Source organism: Squalius cephalus (genome assembly GCF_949319135.1).
Source record: "Squalius cephalus genome assembly, chromosome: 3".
NCBI lineage: Eukaryota > Metazoa > Chordata > Actinopteri > Cypriniformes > Leuciscidae > Squalius > Squalius cephalus.
Window position 1 is genome coordinate 53,393,424 of NC_137124.1, and position 22,540 is coordinate 53,415,963.

Here is a 22,540-nt window from a genome sequence, read left to right on the forward strand (position 1 = left end):
CACACAAACCTGCCTCACATTATTCCAACGGTCCTCCGTCTGACTGAAACGAGCGCGAGCCTCGCCATATTCATTCGCGTTTCCATACCAGCCCGTGTGCCTGTCCATTATGGATATGTTGGGAAAGAAAGAGCGGAGAGGCAGAGATGTGAAGGGCTTGCTGAAGAGGAACTGGATTCTAATTGCAACCATCGCCTCGGTGATACTGGGTACGATGCGCGCCTTCATCTTCCTTAGCACGGCCACATTTCGCTGCATTTCTCTTATATCTCGCTTCATTGTGCTCCATCACACCTCATTCCTTGAATTATGTATCCACTGCTATTGTTTTATTAGTGGCAGCTTTTACATTATGGACCGCCGTTGTGATATCGATAGCTGATTTGACAACAAGAGCAATTAAAGTGTTTTATTTGTTGCATGTATGCACGTACAATAGCTGCAGGTGTGTTGATGGGTGATTGTGATAAATGAAGGCATTGATCAGTGTGTGTGTGTGTGCAGATATTTTACTACTGCCACAGAGAAACGTGACCAGACTTCCAGTGTGACACAGTAAAATCTCTCTGTGCTCCACGTGACGTCACACAAGCAGTGACAAGTATTATGAATTAGTGTAGATCGGGGCTAGTTGTCACACTTTACTTCAGTGACTTTGCTGTTTTATGGTCAATTTCTATAGACACACCTAAACCAGTTGAACGTGTCTATCGTTATTGGCTAGGAAAAAAAGACACAGTTCACTGATAGGCTTACATTGATCTTTTGTGACAACGTCAGCTAAAAGGGAACGTTTTTTAGAACTTGGGCTAATGGCAAGAGTGTGAACAAACGTTCTTTTAATGTTAACAGAACGTTCTTTCAAATCTGGTCTTGTTACTTTTGAATGCTCTCTGAACATTCTGAAACGTTTCTAGAATTTGAGTTTGCAAAATGCTCAAATGGAATGTTCCCTTAACGTTCAAATAACCGAGAAAAACATTTATAAAACATTTTTTAAAAACTGTACGTTTCAAACATTCAAAAATAGAACATTAAAAAAATAAGTTTTTATAACTCAATGGGAATGTTAGCACAACATTCTAAGAACATATTTTTGTTGGCTGGGCTGCCCCTTTTTATAAAGCCATATTTTACAATATAGTTGCATTCAAAATGCTGAAAAACATGCCTAAACCAGCCTAAATATGGTTTGCTGGTCTCCCAGTTTAGCCAGGCTGGTTTTAGAGAGGTTTTTTTCAACTTGGAGAGGCTGGGAAATCAGCTTGAATCAGACAGAATAGCTTAACGACTTTTCATGAAATGAACTATTATGTTAACAACTCAACCTGCAGTGAAAAATAGTAAACACAGTGATACAACATGTGTGTAATTAATAAATTACAACATAAACACTTGGCTGAGAACACAGTTCAACTTTTCTGTTAAAATATATCCTCATCACATACTGTAGTTGAACCTTGTCTTGTGACCCTTGACCACAAAACCAGTCACATGGAAAAAATTTATGAAATTGAGATTTATACATCACATGAAAGCTAAATAAATAAGCTTCCCATTGATGTATATTTGGCCGAGTTACAACTATTTGAAAATCTGGAATCTGAGGGAACAAAAAAATCGAAACATTGAGAAAATCACCTTTAAAGTTGTCCATTTATGTTCACGATTGTGCTGCATTCACTCACAAAAATAAATGTTTTATATATTTACGGTAGGAAATTTACAAAATATCTTTATGGAACATGATCTTTACTTAATAGCCTAATGATTTTTGCCATAAAAGTAAAATTTTGACCCATGTATTGTTGGCTATTGCCACAAATATTCCCGTGCGACTTATGACTGGTTTTGTGACTGGGTCACATATATCATATATCAATACCTTACATTGAAAAAATATAAGCTTAGTGTTACTGAGACAGCTTCCCCCGAATGCCAACTCCTCCCTAGGCTACATTGTGCAGAAGTGTACAAAAAAAAAATATATATATTGGACACTTTATGACAACCATTTCATAATGTGCAATTCTTGAAAATAAAAGCATGTTACTTTTAACTGTAAGTAATCAGAAACGAGCAGTTATTTGCCTTGCACACAACTGGCCAGTTCATGAACGCTCATCAAAACATTAATGGTTTAATGTTTTGCAAAATGCTTAGAACTAATAGGCTGTCCAATAAAATCTCACTATTGCTCTATTAGGCATTTCTGAGCTGATCGGTGAGGCAATTAAGCAGAGGTCATAGATTATTCACTATATGTACTGACAAGACAACAAAAAAAGGCTTTATTGCAGTGATGGCATGTGCACTTTTATAATATATTTTAATATATGTCTATGTGTATATTATATTTGATATGCTATATATTATGTTTGATACTAAAAGTAAATTATGCTAACAGTATTTTATATGTTTGTGCACTGTGAAAAACACAGATTATTATGATGCACACAAGCTTATGCAGTCATCTACAATAAAACAAAAGGCAGGTCAAGCAAATCACTGTTATTTTCTCAGTCATACGCACCATAATCAGTATAATACTAAAATGTAATAAAGATAAGATACTGTACAACAGAAACTATTGTAATTCACGTTGGCTTTTTTTGGTTATCTGGGTTTAGTTTAGCCTTGTTAAACCTTCAAGACTCCTCCGTAATGCGTATTTGGAAGTTATCTGATATGGTTTTGCATTTTAGCCAAACAAATAGTTGTGAAGCTAATCATTCTGAACCATGATACTTGTTTTATGGCATGTTAATCACAACTAAATGAAAATGCATTACAGTTTATAGTTATATATATATATAAACCTTTATAATGGTGAAGTGCAATTTAAAATATATTACCTTTAAATGTAATATCGCAAACACACTATAATCAAGCACTTCACATGTGATTTAGTATGTTAGTCAACACATCAAAATAAGTGTACATCTTTAAAGCATGGAAAAGGGTTGTCATACTTTATACTTTAAAGTGGAACATTTCATTTGACATTATTGCGAAATGCACTTTTCAAAAGTGTGCTTAAGTCTGTTAAGAAATACAGTCATGAAAGTGTATTGCAAGTAGCCTTTTATTTGCTTAATACTGCAAAATTCTGAATTTTGCTAACATTACAGAAAGAAATTAGAAGCAGACACATACATAAATACATTTCTTGTAGCTGCAATGCAGTCCATACAGACTTAATTACGTTTATTGGAAAGCTTTTTAGTTTATTTGGTATACGTCATATCTGACTATCAAAATCCATCTTTATACAAGGATGGAACAAAAATGATTGAAAACTCAAAATGATACATTTGTCTGAAATATCTTTATCAGTTTAACAGCTGCAGATAATTCAGCACATCTTGTGTTTTGCATCTGTTGACAACATATGCAGGGAATTTATTTGTTCCCTGAATGTCACAAAGCATCATTAGCATACTCTCCAAATGTCAGATCTTTGTCAGTGAGATGACACTTTGTTTTTGTGATCATTTTTATACAGTACACTAGTTATCATGGAAGCTTGTTTCCGCCACTGAATAAAAAAATGTAAAAGATAATTGTGACTTTTTATCTCAGAATTGGGCTTTATAACTTTCGCAATTGCGAGGAAAAACAAGCAAACAGCGGAAACAAGCTCCCAGAAATAATTCACCACAAATCAATATGAATTTATACACTCTTAGAACAAAGTTTCAATGGGGTTCTATACAGAGCCCTAGGGTTCTTGCCAAAAAGTTTCTATACAAGGAGAAATGTCTTAAATGATTGCATAATACTTTCATGTTTAACAAGTTATTCCCATTTTTTCTAGTTATAAAGAATGTTTACGAGCTGCTTAATTCATAAAAATGTATTAATTTAAACTAAATCCATAAAATTATCCCATGATGGGAAGCCCTAAACGGTTCAGAACCTGACAGAACCATTTAAGGTTCTGAAGCTTTTCTTCCCAGAGTGGATCTTTGTGTGGTTGAGATATTCTTGGATATTTTTAGCTCTGCACATTCAGTCTGGCTTGATGTAGATTAGGCACAACTAAGAGCTTCGCATTTCCAGTCAGTTTGACGTGTTCTCTCTATCACTCTATCCATTGCAGGGATCGGGCTCGGAGTGCTGGTGCGGGACTATACCTCTCTGTCCCAGCTGGAGAAGCAGTACTTTGGCTTCCCAGGAGAAATCCTGATGAGAATGCTAAAGCTGGTCATCCTGCCGCTCATCGTCTCCAGCATGATAACAGGTATATCTCTCTCTCTCTGTCTCTCTTTCCCTCTTCAGCCCATCACAGTATCTACATTTATGACTGGCAGCGGAAATTCAGAGGTGGTAAATGTTGCCTTAAGTTACCAACATTTTCTTTTAAATATTTGTATCTATTTTATTTTTAACCATAGAGCAGTCACCCACCATATGCATGGGTGTGCAAGAATGAAAAGGAAAATAGCTGTTCATTGAAAATCATTTTACTTGCATATCACACAAGGATTATAAAACTGACTGATTGTAGGCGTCAATCATCTGAGCTTATATTGGTCAAAATTTACCAATTTGACCTGGGAACACCAAAGGTGTTACAGTTTTTCAACACAGTGTAAGAATTAGGCTTAGTACATAAAAGAGCAATCAGAACACAGTTTAGAGATTATTTGAAGAGTTCAGATGCAAAAGAGTTCTTAGAGTCCTCTAAGTGCCATCTGAAATTTTCTTCTAGAATGATCATTTTTATCAAGCTCATATATTTAAGTTCAGTAATTTCACTTAAATGACAATTAATAGGTAATTTCCATTGCCATTTAAGTGAAATTACTGAACTTAAATATACACTAACCTAAAGGATTATTAGGAACACCTGTTCAATTTCTCATTAATGCAATTATCTAATCAACCAATCACATGGCAGGTGCTTCAATGCATTTAGGAGTGTGGTCCTGGTCAAGACAATCTCCTGAACTCCAAACTGAATGTCAGAATGGGAAAGAAAGGTGATTTAAGCAATTTTGAGCGTGGCATGGTTGTTGGTGCCAGACGGGCCGGTCTGAGTATTTCACAATCTGCTCAGTTACTGGGATTTTCACGCACAACCATTTCTAGGGTTTACAAAGAATGGTGTGAAAAGGGAAAAACATCCAGTATGCGGCAGTCCTGTGGGCGAAAATGCCTTGTTGATGCTAGAGGTCAGAGGAGAATGGGCCGACTGATTCAAGCTGATAGAAGAGCAACTTTGACTGAAATAGCCACTCGTTACACCCGAGGTATGCAGCAAAGCATTTGTGAAGCCACAACACGCACAACCTTGAGGCGGATGGGCTACAACAGCAGAAGACCCCACCGGGTACCACTCATCTCCACTACAAATAGGAAAAAGAGGCTACAATTTGCACGAGCTCACCAAAATTGGACAGTTGAAGACTGGAAAAATGTTGCCTGGTCTGATGAGTCTCGATTTCTGTTGAGACATTCAGATGGTAGAGTCAGAATTTGGCGTAAACAGAATGAGAACATGGATCCATCATGCCTTGTTACCACTGTGCAGGCTGGTGGTGGTGGTGTAATGGTGTGGGGGATGTTTTCTTGGCACACTTTAGGCCCCTTAGTGCCAATTGGGCATCGTTTAAATGCCATGGCCTACCTGAGCATTGTTTCTGACCATGTCCATCCCTTTATGACCACTATGTACCCATCCTCTGATGGCTACTTCCAGCAGGATAATGCACCATGTCACAAAGCTCGAATCATTTCAAATTGGTTTCTTGAACATGACAATGAGTTCACTGTACTAAAATGGCCCCCACAGTCACCAGATCTCAACCCAATAGAGCATCTTTGGGATGTGGTGGAACGGGAGCTTCGTGCCCTGGATGTGCATCCCACAAATCTCCATCAACTGCAAGATGCTATCCTATCAATATGGGCCAACATTTCTAAAGAATGCTTTCAGCACCTTGTTGAATCAATGCCACGTAGAATTAAGGCAGTTCTGAAGGCGAAAGGGGGTCAAACACAGTATTAGTATGGTGTTCCTAATAATCCTTTAGGTGAGTGTACGAGCTTGATAAAAATGATCATTCTAGAAGAAAATTTCAGATGGCACTTAGAGGCTTTTGCATCTGAACTCTTCATTTGTAAATAGCTAGTATTTGTCTAAGTTCTGAATTCATTATTTTAATATTTGTGTACTTTGCATTGTCCTTTATCAACAAAATTATCTAAAAAAGATAAGGATTTATGCTGCTGATTATACCGAAAACGCCACGCCCAAGTCCCTTAAAAAATGTTTATTAGTATAACCCAGTTGCAATGTAACTTGCATTGTTGTTGTCATTCTAAAGTGTTTAACATATGGCCTTGCTTCCTGAAGGAGTGGCAGCGCTGGACTCAGAGGTGTCAGGCAGGATTGGGCTTCGTGCAGTGGTTTATTACCTCTCTACTACCATCATTGCTGTCATTCTTGGTGAGTCACATAAACATCAAATCTATAAACTTTAAAGACATATATTGTGGTTGTTTAACAAAAATTTTGTACTCAAAAGGAATCGTTCTTGTGACGACTATTAAACCTGGGGTCTCTCAGAGTACTGAAAACATCGAGAGAGCAGGAAGCACACCAAATGTGACCACAGTTGACACCATGCTGGACCTTGTTAGGTAAAACATTTTTTTTTAAACTTTTTTTTAAATTGCACCCCTTGGTCTACGTTGGAAGAAAGATTATGACACTTGAGGAATACTTAAAAATGTATAAATAAACTCATGCAATGACATGTTGACCATTTTTAGTATGGCTTATGTGTCCAAATATAATGTAATATAATATAATATAATATAATATAATATAATATAATATAATATAATATAATATAATATAATATAATATAATATAATATGTATTAAGCACTTAAGTTATTTGTTTTTCTCATTTCTTCAAAGGAATATGTTTCCTGAAAATCTTGTGCAAGCCTGTTTTCAGCAGGTAAAATATAAAATGTTTTAACATATTGCTTAGAACAATCCAAATATAATACTTTGTTGAAATAAACTTCATCTGTGTTTTAGTACAAGACGCAACGCAAAGAGATTGAGCCATCGAAAACCAACACAAACACAACTAATACAACTACATTTCCACCCTTCACCACCATTATTTCAACAGTTGCACAGGTGAGACAAAGATGTTAAAGAATGTATGGTGAAGAAAGATAAATGAAGAAATGTATGCATTTATTTTTGCCTTCTTTATGCTGTAGAATTTGACCCAAGACTACAAGATCGTGGGCTCGTATTCAGATGGGATTAATGTTCTTGGTCTCATCGTATTCTGTGTGACTTTCGGCCTTGTCATCGGCAAGATGGGAGAAAGGGGACGCATCCTGCTCGAGTTTTTCGATGCTCTGAATGAGGCCACCATGCGACTTGTTCAGATCATTATGTGGTTAGTTCCGACACGTTAAAAGCATGTCTGTAGTGGCAAGAACACCCTAGAAACCACATAGCAACCACCCAGAACACCCTAGAAACCACATACCAACTCCCTCGCAACCACCCAGAACACCCTAGAAACCTCAAAGCAACTCCCTAGCTATCAACCAGAACACCATAGAAACCACATAGCAACTCACCAGAACACCCTGGAAACCTCAAAGCAACTCCCTAGCAACCACCCAGAATACCCTAGAAACCATATAGCAGCTCCTTAGCAACATCCCAGAACACACTAGAAACCACATAGCAACTCCCTAGCAACCTCCCAGAACACCCTATAAACCACACAGCAGCTCCCTAGCAGCCTCCCAAAACACCCTATAAACCACATAGCAACTCTCCAGATTACCCTACAAACCCTATAGCAACTACCTAGCAACGCCTTAGAAACCACATAACAACCGCCTAGAACTCCCTAGCAACCACACAGAATACCCAAGAAACCATAAAGCAACTCCACAAAACACCCTAAAAACCACATAGTAACTCCCTAGCAACCACTCAGAACACCCTAGAAACCACATAGCAAATCCCTAGCAACCACCCAGAACACCCTAGAAACACAAAGCAACTCCCCAGAACACCCTAGAAACCTCATAGCAGCTCCCTAGCAACCAACAAGAATACCCTAGAAACTACATATCAACACCCCAGAATACCCTACAAACCCTATAGCAACTATCTAGCAACACATTAGAAACCACATAGCAACCAACTAGTACTCCTTAGCTACCACAAAGCCACTCCTTAACAACCACCCAAAATACCCTAGAAACCACATAGCAACCACCTAGTACTCCTTAGCTACCACAAAGCTACTCCTTAACAACCACCCAAATACCCTAGAAATTACATAGCAACCCTTTAGCGACCATTCAGATTACCCTAGGAACTACATAGAAACCATCTATAGCAACCACTCAGAATACCATAGAAACCATATAGCAGCTCCTTAGCAACATCCCAGAACACACTAGAAACCACATAGCAACTCCCTAGCAACCTCCCAGAACACCCTATAAACCACACAGCAGCTCCCTAGCAGCCTCCCAAAACACCCTATAAACCACATAGCAACTCTCCAGATTACCCTACAAACCCTATAGCAACTACCTAGCAACGCCTTAGAAAACACATAACAACCACCTAGAACTCCCTAGCAACCACACAGAATACCCAAGAAACCATAAAGCAACTCCACAAAACACCCTAAAAACCACATAGTAACTCCCTAGCAACCACTCAGAACACCCTAGAAACCACATAGCAAATCCCTAGCAACCATCCAGAACACCCTAGAAACCTCATAGCAGCTCCCTAGCAACCAACAAGAATACCCTAGAAACTACATATCAACACCCCAGAATACCCTACAAACCCTATAGCAACTATCTAGCAACACATTAGAAACCACATAGCAACCAACTAGTACTCCTTAGCTACCACAAAGCCACTCCTTAACAACCACTTAAAATACCATAGAAACCACATAGCAACCACCTAGTACTCCTTAGCTACCACAAAGCTACCCCTTAACAACCACCCAAATACCCTAGAAATGACATAGCAACCCTTTAGCGACCATTCAGATTACCCTAGGAACTACATAGAAACCATCTATAGTAACCACTCAGAATACCCTAGCATATGCATAACAATCACCCAGAATACCTTAGCAACCATTCAGAGTCAGACTACCTAGAAACCATATAGCAACAAACAAGAAAACACTAGAAACCACATGGTAACTCCTTAGCAACCATTCAGAATACCCTAGAAACGGCATATTAGCAATCAGCCAGAAAACCTTAGCAACCAGTTAACTACACCTTAGCAACCAGTTAACTACACCTTAGCACGTGTTTTGCACAGATACACCTCTAAATCTAGTTTTTATTACCATTATTCACTTAAAAAATATTGTAGGAAGGTATATCAGTCTATAAATGAACATATTCTCAGGTGTGTCATATTGATTATAAATGTACTGATACTTAACGAATGTTCTTCTGCAGTTACATGCCCGTTGGCATCTTGTTCCTGATTGCTGCTAAGATCATTGAGGTGGACGACTGGGAAATCTTCAGGAAGATGGGCCTGTACATGGTGACGGTGCTCAGCGGGTGAAGAAGCTTCTTTAATGTCCCCTTGCTGATTTACTGGTCGTTTACTGTTCCCGTACAGCTTCATATCAGCTCTGTTCACTCACAGATAAGAGCCAAGGACATTCAAAACTGCTCAAGCTGCAGATGTGCTAATAAAACATTTCATAAACTCCAAATTTCCACTTATTAGAGTGATTTAGGCAACCGAACATCAGTCAGGAGATTCTATAGCTGGTGTTAAACAAATGCCATCTGCACTCGTGTGGAATGGACCGAAAGGACAGGTTTAGATTGCACATTGCTGAGTCAAACAGAAAAAAGAAAAGAAATTGTAGGATATAAATCCAAGGCCTGGTTTCACAGACAGGGTTTAGATTAAGCCTTAGTTTTATTAGGACATTTAAGTAGCTTTTAAATGTGCCTTAGAAATGAACATACTGGTGTGCATCTCAAAACAATGGCTCTGACATATTTTAAGATAAGTTGCTTTCAGTTAAAGGTACAATATGTAAGTTTTCGCCACCAGAGGTCGCATTTTTAAAACAATAACCTAGACCAGGGTTCACCAATCTCGGTCCTGGAGGGCCGCTGTCCTGCAGAGTTTAGCTCCAACCAGCTCTAACACACCTGTTTGAAAGTTTCTAGTATGCCTAATGAGACCTTGATTAACTGGTTCAGGTGTGTTTAATTGGGGTTGGAGCTAAACTCTGCAGGACAGCGGCCCTCCAGGACCGAGATTGGTGAACCCTGACCTAGACGAAGCTTGATGATGCTATGAAGGAGATGTTGTTTTCACCATCCAGAGATGTATGGAATTCACGAATCATGTTCACGGATGAGGTAATAAATTATATTTTGTAGTACCTGTAAGTTTGATCACACTATTTTACATCATCGTAATGAATTAGCTGCAAGGAACATGAAATGTAATGTTACGGATATGTGACTATTTGTAAAAACAATCGTACTAAAAGTAAATTTTAACCATCTCAACAGTATTTGCAAGTAATGGCTAAATATTTTTGTGCAACACGTACTGTATATAATTTCACTGCCATAGACTTGGTCACCAGACTTGATTATAAAGTGTTACTGAAGTACAAACAAAGTGCAATATAACTATGTGTACAATAAATAATATTTGCTTACCTGTCTATTAAAACACATGCGAGAGCGGAGTCTCTGTCAAGTCCAAGTTTGTCGTGAAGCTCTCTCCGTCTCAGAAACACCACGCCGAAATTGATCCTTGTTTTATTTCTCCGTTTTTCCCAAAGCCTGCTTGCCTCAGTTGATCTACGTTTTAGTTTTTTGGATTTTCTGTACTCGCCAATCAATAATCATGAACCATGATGACTGAACGACACAACTGCGGCGTGCGAGATACTGTATTATTGATATATAAATATATACATAGATTCCCCATTAGCGGATTAAGTATAGCAGCCCATTGAAAGGGACGCTAATGAGGCGGAATCTATGTATATATGTCTATGGTTTCTACAAGTTTCTACTTTTAAATGTGTACCTTGAAATTCAATGTAAGTCGCTTTGGATAAAAGCGTCTGCCATATGCATAAATGTAAAATGTAAATGTACAAGCAGAAACCGAGGATATAGCGCGGATATTACGTAATTGATAGGCACGAGCCATTATTAAAAACTGGAATTTCTCTGGATTTACAAATCCTTGGGAACTTTTAGGATAATGGAAGTACACAACTGGTTTTTGAATATTTTATTACAAAAATCTTACATATTGTGCCTTTAAAACAGCTCAAACCTGCATTTTAGTCTGGGACTAGCCTTGTCTGTGAAACCGGGTGTACGTGACCTTGGTAAAAATATACTGGATGTTCATTACTTATGATAATGTATAATAGATTGTAATGTTTAATGTTTTAAAATATGTTTTCCTTCCACAGACTCGCCATCCATTCCATCATATTCCTCCCCCTGATATACTTTGTGTTTGTGAGGAAGAATCCATTCACCTTCACTCTGGGAATGGCACAGGCCTTGGTAACGGCTCTCATGATTTCCTCAAGGTGAGCCAATGAATATTCTAGCATCTGTATTTTCTGGGCATGTTGACAAAAGGGCTGGAATACACTACACAACTTTTCAAATCTGAACAGATTTTAAAGGGGTGATGAACTGAGAAATCAAATTTTCCTTGAGCTTTTGACATATAAGAGATCATCATACTATAATAATATCCTGTAAGTTTCAGAACTGAAAACTACCTTGTTAGTCCAATAAAAGCTTTTATAGACATCAGGCTCAGCAAACGACTCGTTTTTCAAAGTGGGGAACTATGACGTCAAAGAGGATAAAACACCGCCTCCACAAAAGAAGATCAACGCCTACTTCAACACGGCCTGTTTAGCCCCGCCCACCGATTCGCCCAAACATGCTAAATAACATAGGACGACATGATAATTGCTAAACCGGATCGAGCTACTTACAAGCAATAAACATGCTGTTGACTAAATATTGTGCGTGCCTGTTTGTGGAAGAAGACAGTCTGCATAAGCTTCCTTCGGATTCCAGCATGGTTAAACTTTATTAAATCAGTCCATCACAATTTCCCGACGGATCTGCCAGCAACATGTAAGTAACCATGTGTATTCTAATGCCTGATCTGCGATCAGTGATTTCTGATGTGTAATTATTCAAGTTAAGATATCTTTCTCTTAAAATCGTTCAATACTGTTTATGCATCAGTGACTAAACGATCAACTTCACATAATTTCTCGTAGTATTATGAAAATAATCTTTTTTAAACTGTTATTAAATTATATACAGAAAGCGATCAAAGAACGATCCCTTTCCAATCGTCCAAGCTGTCAATCAAACAGCACAGCGCGAGCCGCGAGAGCTTATCTGGACACTTACCAAACTCGTGATGAAATGATGACACTGTTACACTACACAACGAAGCTCTTACTGTGTATTCACATCGTGTTTGCATTGTGATTTGGTGTAAGCATTTGTGAGAGTGCAAAAATTGCGTTGCAATGATAAGATCTTTATTCACGCGATCAACAGACTGTCTGTCATCTGCTCAGTGCTCATCATGCTGCAACCTTTCATGTGATGGAATAGATATAAATATAATGCTTTAAACGATACTTTTCACGATTTGTTAATCTCGATAGCTGTAATAGTAAAAACGTAGTAAAAGTTTTCGAGAGAGTTCATGTAATACTAGCTATTTCATATGCAAGCATGTCAGCCAATCACAGCAGTGGGCGATTGCACTGCAGTCTCACAGCAGACACGCCCCTTAAAACGGAGCGTTCAAATCTGAGGCTGAAATCAGGCTTGGAAAAATGGCTTTTATTTATAAATTATGACAATTTTTGATGTAAAAATCATACTAACATTATAAGGGCACCCCAGGCAACATTATAAAATAATAAAACAATCCAGTTCATGACCCCTTTAAAACACTAGCACTGCGTCCAAAATCGAATACTTCCCTACTATATAGTATGCGAAAAACAGTACGCCAACAGAGTAGCATGTTCGAATGACATATTCTGAACTGATTCAGAAGTGCTCATTCGGTGGAGACTTTACCATCACACGAGGCCACGGGAGAGGATTTATGAATGACAGTGAAGCGACGCAACAGAGTAGAACAGTGCCCGGCCATTTCAGCACTATATTTTTTCCAATCATTTCTCCCATAGGGATTTCAAAAAAGTCTTTGTTACAGCTTTATAAGCCATGAACCAAGCCAATCATCTACGAGGTGAATCATAACATTACAAACTTGGATTGGAAGCAAAAAAGTATTTGAAAATCAGACAAAAAGACAAAGGTACAAGACTATATATACAAGACTATGTATGTATATATATATATATATATATATATATATATATATATATATATACATACAGACCCTTTCCAAAAAATTTGAATATCATGGAAAAGTTTATTTATTTCCATAATTCCATTCAAAATGTTAAACTTCCATAGATTATAGACTCAGGGCCCACAACTTAAACGATTTCAAGTATGTAGTTGTTTATTTGTACATAATTTGGGCTTCCAGCTCATAAAACCCATGAAAACAGGATTTCAAAAAATTTGAATATTACATGAAATCACACAGTAATTACACAGTGATACCATGGTCATTGAACCAGGTTTTGGTTATTTTGGCAGTGTGGGCAGGTGCAAATCCTGCTGGAAAATGAAGGAAGCATGAAGTGCTCTGGAAATGTCCTGGTAGATGGCTGCGTTGACTCTGGATTTAATAAAGCACAGTGGACCAAAGTCCTCTTTTCTGATGAGAGCAAATTTTGCATCTCATTTGGAAACCAAGGTCCCAGAGTCTGGAGGAAGAATGGAGAGGCACACAATCCAAGATGCTTGAAGTCCAGTGTGAAGTTTCCACAGTCTGTGTTGGTTTGGGGAGCCATGTCATCGGCTGGTGTTGGTCCACTGTGCTGTCCACTCAACGCAGCCGTCTACCAGGACATTTCCAGAGCACTTCATGCTTCCTTCAGCAGACAAGCTTTATGGAGATGCTGACTTCATTTTCCAGCAGGATTTGCACCTGCCCACACTGCCAAAATAACCAAAACCTGGTTCAATGACCATGGTATCACTGTGTAATTACTGTGTGATTTCATGTAATATTCTAATTTTTTGAAATCCTGTTTTCGTGGGTTTTATGAGCTGGAAGCCCAAATTAAGTACAAATAAACAACTAAATACTTGAAATCGTTTAAGTTGTGGGCCCTGAATCTATAATCTATGGAAGTTTAACGTTTTGAATGGAATTATGAAATAAATAAACTTTTCCATGATATTCACATTTTTTGGAAAGGGTCTGTATATATACATTTACATTACATTTACATTTAGTCATTTAGCAGACGCTTTTGTTCAAAGCGACTTACAATTTAGGACTAAGTTAAGCAAGTCATCGTGAAGAGGCAAAAACAACACAAGAAGTGCTCCAAATACAAAGTTCAGGCATTGGTCAGAGTAGCATAAGCCCGATAAGGGAGGATTATAGGATTTCTTTTTTTTTTTTTATGAGGTTGAGTGCTCACGGAAGAGATGAGTTTTCAGTTGTCTTTTGAATGCTGTCAGGGATTCTGCCTTCCAGGTGAGGGTGGGGAGAGCATTCCACCAGCATGGAACCATGAATGAGAATGTTCTGGAAAGTGATTTTGTGGCTCTCTGTGATGGAACCACGATAAATATATATATTTTTTTTAAAGCTACACTGTGTAATTTTTTAAGTTGATTATTTGCAAAAAACACTTTGTTCTTTCAAAATAATATGTACTCATGAATGTGTAATTACTTCTACCAACTAATCAAGTATTCTCGTGAGCATAGAATCTGCCATTTAGAATACATACGAGCGAGTCGCTCGAATGGCGGCAGCCATGTTGCGCCTCCATCTTGAAAATACATTAGCCAAAGAGGGACATACCTGGAAATTCAAGCTTCGCCTTTCGCGTTTTTACACTCAGTGGCACCGTGACGAGATTACTCGCGACTGCCGGCAGATTTGAAATAATACGGCCACCGTAGGAGTTAAAACGCCCTCGGAATGGGAGGGGCTAGAAATTAATATTCAGTTGGTAGTCATGTACAATTTCACCGCTAGATGGGAGAAAATCCTACACAATGTAGCTTTAATGCAATGAAATTCAGATGTCTCAAGTGGCACTCAAGTGTCCCAATACTTTTCTGGCCCCTGCACAAACAAAAGGCATAAATTCCTTCAATGCTATAAATAATTCTTTAAAAAAGTCTTGTTGTGATGTTGTATTTTGATCTGTTTATAGCAGGACTTCCTTCTTCTGAGGATCTGTCTCTCCAGTTTTAGACGTTTTATGTTTTTTTAAAACCCACAATAATCAATGATAACTGTTATTCTGGCAAGTATTATGCTTTTTATAATAACAAGAGTCTTTACTAAATCAGCTCAGCCACTCTGCCGGTCACATTCCGGTGTGCAGAAGAGAACAACAGGATTGACAAGAGGATCACTCGCTTTGTCCTTCCAGTTGGTGCGACTATCAATATGGATGGCACTGCACTGTATGAAGCTGTTGCTTCTATATTCATAGCTCAGTTGAACAACTATGATCTGGACGCTGGCCAGATTGTTACCATTAGGTAAGTTGGATATATGCCAGTTGGTGTGATTTAATAGAGTTAAGTGGCTTTGTGAAAGACAAAAGCCCGAATAATACTTTTTTGACATGTTCTTTTCATAGTATCACAGCAACAGTCGCCAGCATTGGTGCAGCAGGAGTTCCGAATGCTGGACTGGTAACCATGGTGATAGTCCTCACAGCAGTTGGCCTTCCAGCCAACGATGTCACCCTCATCGTTGCTGTCGATTGGCTGCTGTAAGTATGTCGGGTTTACTTAATGTGACACAGTAGAGTGCTGCAGGATGACGTATTTTTGTAAGTTAGCATCACACTGGTGCCCTCGACAGAACCCTAATAGGATTTTTCCATTGGCTTTTGGATTATTGCAGAAAATAATCTCTTCACAAATGAACACGGCTTGTATTCATTTTGAAACCTAAATGCTAAATGCTAGCTAAGCAACTGAAACTTTGACGCTTCAAAAAGTTCATAAAGAGATTGTAAAACTAATCCATATGAAATTTGCGATTTAGTCCAAATTTTCTGAAGAAATTCAATCGCTTTATATGATGAACAGATTGAATTTAGGCCTTTATTCACATATAAACATTGATCAGCGAACTTAAACAGAAGCTCAACCGAAACTGCTTGACGCAGGAAAACAAACCTCATTGGTTCTTGCTGAAGCTCAAACGTGCTGCGTAACATGAGAATGAACCTCATTGGTTCTCGCACGTCAAGCAAAAATGCTTGAGCTTCCCTTGTGGGAGCCGATGAATGTTTATTCTGAAGTGTGCATACGATGGACACTTTACTATCCCATGAGGCCACGGGAGGGGATTTATGAATGGCAGTGAAGTGACGCAACCAACGTTTGTAGGTCACATGACAGTAACAACATGGCGGATGTAGTATGTCTGAATTTCATTCATATTACCCACGTTTATACTATATAGAACATACATTTTTTAATGGTCGCAAAGTAAGTTTCAATTCAAAGTACATACTCAGACAGTATGCGATTTCGGATGAAGCGAGGGTTTAGAGTTTCCTTCACCATTGTGATAGCTTTCATGTACATTCAACTGGTGAATATGATGTTTCTGAGATGACTTGTACTGTGTTCATGCCATGTCGTAATAACCGTAATTGCAAGATGACAGCACGTGATGTTCTACTCGCAGCTGTTCACGTCTTCGGACTTGGAATTGTGTGTTTCTATGACAACATTATCGATGCCAAACAGAGTGCAAAAGTCGGTTTCCGGAAGTAAAAACTCATTCATTTTCTCCATAAAGAAAATGTATTTCGAACGATAACTTATAAACCTTTAAGGACAGACCTACTGTGAGCTACGAGGTTGTTAATCCATGATATTTGCTTCTATTGAAGCCATTAGCTTATTTTTTTTAAATAATCATGTTTAACAGTGTAATTCCTGGTGATAACCTACATTACCCATGATGCTGTAAAGAAAATTACAACAGTCAGAGAGTCGAAAAAAGCACCACTGTCTTATTGTATCACTCTATTGCATTTGCAGCAGTCAGGTGGTACAGAGGTCACATGGTACAAGCTCTCAGAAAATTCCCAGTATACAAGTTGTAATTAGTTAAAAGACTACAGGTAATTACAATATATGGCGTGAATGAACATTGTAATGCACTATAGGCCCTGTTTACACCTGGTATTAAGATGCATTTGGGTTGATCGGATCACAAGTAGACGAGAGACACATTCCCGTTTACATCCCGTTTACATGGTGTTTTAATCCGTCTCTTTTGTCCACTTTTAACCACTTCTGTCCCGATTTCCTCTATGGGCGGGTAAATGTATGGGTTTTTCAGATCTTTCGATCTAATGGATGAAATAAGCTCACGCAATTTACATATGAACGCACCTGGAGACGATGGAAAAAGACCACGTAAGACTCTGACAAGATCACGCCGAACACTGCGAGTGTGTGTTCGAAATCAGGAATGGTGAGAGAATGTTGTGCTTGGTATGTTTTTCATCCTTAAACCAAACTTGGATTTCCAGCCGACAAAGTTTAAATCTCGTCTGGCAAGCTGCTTCTTTTGCGGCTGTTTGAACACATTCGACCACATGACCGTTTACATTACGAAAGCAATCTGGTCGAATGCGTTTTCGTCTACCCCTGGAAGTGGTCGAAAGTGGACAAGCTCAAAACGTTTAGGCCCCGTTTACACCTGCATTTAGCGTCGTCCACTTTTGATCCGATCGACCAAAACGCATCTTAATACCCGTATATAGGCCAATTCACACTGCACTGATAGACGCCGACCAATGCGGACAATCACCAGTTTACAGCAGGTCACTTCTCAGTCATTCCACGACCAGACAAGCGCGATTCAACATGTTCAATCAGCAAAAACAAGCTCCGACAAATGCCAACAGACATTGATCCGACAAAACCCTGACGAAGTGTCTCCTGCCATTTGTCAGTGCAGTATGAATTGGCCTTACTTGAAGGTTCATGTGACACTGAACATTGGAGTCATGGCTGCTAAATATTCTACTGCTGCTATAATGTAAAGGTTAACATGAATTTTCCAATCAAATCAGCGATCGCTTCCGAACCATGATCAACGTGTTGGGAGATGCCTACGGTGCCGGAATAGTCCAGAAGCTGTCTAAGCGAGAACTAGAGAGGATGGACCTGATTTCAGACGTGGATGCGGCCAACCCCTTCGCCCTAGAGACCACGCTGGACGACGACGAGTGCGAGAAGAAATCTTACGTGAACGGTGGATTCACCATTGACAAAAGCGACGCCATTTCCTTCACCGAGACCTCGCAGTTCTAGAGGTAACGTGACAAATGTGACATCACTGAAAGGAGGGTTCAGAGAGGTAGGAGCCATTCATAAAAGCTGTGCCATGACTAGGACAGAAAGTCATTACCAAGGACATGATTGAGCGCAGACATTAGCAATACCTGCCCTTGCGGTTCTCCTTCCTTCATTTTCCCAACCATGCTCTTGAACTTACGTGTGCGCTAGACAGAGAGAAAAAATGGCCGTAAGGAAACTATGTGCTTCCACAGCTCATTTACATGTTGCCATGATTTATGCAAAGCGTTTTTTCCTTTAATTAACTGCAGTTGTTTTCTTTGGCTTTGTACTAATGAATAGCTTTTTAGCAGTAGGTGATTTTTGTATTGTACAACAAAGAGCATGTTGCTAACTAGCCAATGTTATTATACACACACACACACAAAAAAAAAAAACGCAGAATTTAAGGTTATCGAAATCCGCTTTTTTTTCTTCGCAAATTATGTTCATATGTTTTAGACTCGGTAAAGTGTGAAATTTTGCCAGTTATGTATTTGCACTTGCTAATGAGAGCCAAATGTTTATGAGCTTTGCGTGTCTTTCATTTCAGATTTGTGCCAAATTGTTGATATGAGGGGGAACATTTTTATACAAACTTCTAAAATTAAATGAAATATTGCATGATAAGGATTTGATATGAAGTACAGGAATGGCCTTGAGAATGAAAATCAGATCCTTTGTACACAATTATTTTGTCATGACACTGAAGGTGGCAAGCCTTAATAGTTTCTTCAGCAAGCCACTCATTTTATGGTTTTACTTTGTTGTTGTTGTTGTTGTTGTTGAATCAGAGCTATTTTGAAGAATATTTTTTAAAAGACTACACCGATGAGGTTGTCAGTGCCAAATTTCTGCCATTGAAGCAGTTTTTTTTTTTTTTACAGTATTTCATTTCTTTATATTTTGTGTTACATCAGAAATGAGAGAAAACGATCAATGTGAAGCATTAATGGTCTGTATTTGAGGTTCTGGAACTGAATTAACACCATAAAGCACACCATTGTACAACTGTATTTATACAGTACAGTAGTCAAATTAGTTATACTGTATGATTCAACAAGTACTGTATGTGTATCCACAAAATAATAAAGACAAATGTCAACACCTGAAAAATTGCCTAAATTGACTTCTTTTTTCATGTAACAAAATACCATGAGATGTTGTTTAACAAGTTTCAGCTTGTATTGTTTAATTGTAGAGTGCAATGTTTCTAATATTCTTTGATATACACTCACCGGCCACTTTATTAGGTACACATGTTCTATTGCGCATTAACGCAAATTTGTAATCAGCCAATCACATGGCAGCAACTCAATGCATTTAGGCATGTAGACATGGTCAAGACGATCCTCTGAAGTTCAAACTGAGCATCAGAACGGGGAAGGAAAGGTCATTTACGTGAATTTTAACGTGGCATGGTTGTTGGTGCCAGATGGGCTGGTCTGAGTATTTCATAAACTGCTGATCTACTGGGATTTTCACGCACAACCATTTCTAGGGTTTACAGAGAATAGTCTAAAATATCCAATCAGTGGCAGTCCTGTGGGTCCAGCTGAGGCTACAATTGACACAGGTTCACCAAAATTGGACAATAAAAGATAGGAAAATGTTCCCTGGTCAGATGAGTCTCGATTTTTGCTGTAACATTAATATGATATGGTCAGAATTTGGCGTAGACAACATGAAAGAATGGATCCATCCTGCCTTGTATGCGTGGTTCACACTGTTGGTGGTGTAATGGTGTGAGGGATATTTTCCTGGCACACTTTAGGCCCCTTTAGTACCAACTGAGCATCGTTTAAACCAGTGTTTCCCAACCCTGTTCCTGAAGGCACACCAACAGTGCACAATTTGGATGTCTCCCTTATCTGACACATATTTCTAGTCTTGGAGTCTACTAACAAGCTGATGAGTTGACTTGGGAAATATGTAGGTGTGCCTTCAGGAAAAGGGAGTATTGTTGCTGACCATGTCCATCCCTTTATGATCAGTGTTACTCATCTTCTGATGGCTACTTCCACCAAGATAACACGTCATGTCACAAAGCTCAAATCATCTCAAACTGGTTTCTTTTGATAATGAGTTCACTATAATCAAATAGCCTCCACAGTCACCAGATCTCAATCCAATAGAGCAGCTTTAGGACGTGGTGGAACGGGAGATTTACATCATTGATGTGCAGCCGACAAATCTGCAGCAACTGCGTGATTCTGTCAAGTCCATATGAAATAAAATCTCTGAGGTATGATTTCAGAACCTTGTTACATCAATGCCATGAAGAATTACGGCAGTTCTGAAGGCAAAAGGGGGTCCAACCCGGTACTAGCAAGGTGTACCTAATAAAGTGGCCGGTGAGTGTGTGTGTATATAGACGGATGTTCTTCATTTATTTAATACTCAAGTGGAAATGCAGTCCAAGGGGGAAATGCAGTAGACAAAAACACACCTGAGGCTCCCTGAAACAAACAGAATAAGCCGTTTGAACTTCATAATTAACCAAAGAGGGGATTTCATTTTAATTCCTGATAATTGAAAGGCAACATTTGCATAAAAATGCAACAAAAAAGAAGAAGAAAGGATGTCATCAAAGCACTGCTGAATGGTCATTTAAGAAGATTTATTCTTCTTCTAGAGTTTTTGTATGTTATTAATAGACCTTTTCCTTATTTACATAGGAATCTCATTGTGAAACGGTGCATGTCAAACACTTTTATGACCATGTGCGATGCTACTGCACCACAGCTTCGACAAGGAAGCCAACTTTTTTTGTTATGAGGGTTATATTACGCACATGTACCATTTTAGCATCACAAAAGTGTATTTTGGTCTCCACTACATGACACAAGCTTATCTGAATCAGGTGTGGACTTTTTTGGGGCCTCCAGGAACAGGGTTGAGAACCACTGTGCTTCGAAAACACCAGGAATATACTATTTCACTTCAAAACTGCAATACAAACACAACTACAAACAAACACACTCATAACTGAATGGAAAATGATGCAATGCCACAAGAAATCACAGGGTCCTCTGCTTCATCTGTAGATAAAGAGAAGGACGCTCTGTAAACAAATACCCACTGAAGCTGTACAACCCTTGAGAAAAAAGAAGTTTGCTTAACTGGCTTAATTGTATTAAATGTGCACTTGTATATATATATAAACTGCAGATAATACAATATTAATGAGATAAAAGCCCACTTAAGTGTACTTAAAAAGAGTAGACTTTCATGACTGTTTCTTAACACACTTAAGTACACTTTTAAAATGTGCACTTTGTAATAATGTCAAATTAAGTTTTACTTTAAAATACATTTTAAATCATGTATTAATAATCATGATATTTTGGCATGCTTTAAATAAGTACACTTATTTTGATGTGTTGACTAACATTACATTAGATTTAATATTCAAATATTTAATGTATTAAATTGCAACTTCATCCTTACAAATGTGTAACACATATATTTAACTACATGACATACAAGTTTGAATAGAAATTACATTAAAGTATTATTTAATTTATCATAAAGACTTGACAGTACATTCCGCTGACATTTCAAAGACAAGTAATTCTGAAATTTCAAAAGTCCTACTTAAGTAGGTAAAAAAAGCAATTCTAAATAGTTGCTATTTGTATTCAATATCAATTTAAACTATAATACACATAATAAACTATAATAAACATTTAATTGCAATTAATATGCATTTGACTGAAAATATTACATTCAGTTTACACTTAAGTATATTCTTTTTAAGATTATGGCCAAGACTCTTATTATTATTGCAATAATTTATAATTTAAGCATATACGTACCACTTCCTTATAACACACACTGGTGTTTAAAATGGGCATGAGTGGGCCAAAACACATCTCCGTATCAGTACTTCGTCTATCTCAGAGTCTGTGGCACCCTGACATCAAAAACAGAGGCAGAATGATCCATCCCACAATCTGCATAACATT

The 22,540-nt window shown here is 38.2% G+C and overlaps 2 protein-coding genes across 4 annotated transcripts in view; one reads left to right on the plus strand and one right to left on the minus strand.

Annotated features, from left to right (window-relative positions):
* On the plus strand, window positions 1–19,683 carry slc1a1 (solute carrier family 1 member 1). The gene is made up of 12 exons (XM_079865379.1): window positions 1–209; window positions 4,103–4,243; window positions 6,362–6,454; window positions 6,534–6,648; window positions 6,931–6,973; window positions 7,057–7,161; window positions 7,248–7,432; window positions 9,498–9,605; window positions 11,510–11,632; window positions 15,546–15,740; window positions 15,842–15,976; window positions 18,308–19,683. The coding sequence occupies exons 1-12, from the start codon at window positions 110–112 to the stop codon at window positions 18,546–18,548; spliced, it is 1,584 nt and encodes a 527-aa protein (XP_079721505.1). The 5' UTR covers window positions 1–109; the 3' UTR covers window positions 18,549–19,683.
* spata6l (spermatogenesis associated 6-like) overlaps window positions 6,430–22,540 on the minus strand; it is a 26,149-nt gene continuing 10,038 nt past the window's right edge. Inside the window, exons 12-13 of one of the 3 annotated variants that reach the window (XM_079865381.1) lie at window positions 22,391–22,488; window positions 6,430–6,476 (exon numbers count right to left, since the gene is read on the minus strand). In XM_079865381.1, coding sequence (XP_079721507.1) covers window positions 22,417–22,488 — 72 coding nt within the window. In that variant the 3' untranslated portion in view covers window positions 6,430–6,476; window positions 22,391–22,416. Of the gene's footprint in view, window positions 6,477–19,898; window positions 19,939–21,062; window positions 21,614–22,390; window positions 22,489–22,540 lie in introns of those variants that run through there. The other 2 variants (XM_079865382.1, XM_079865380.1) reach the window with 2 other exon arrangements.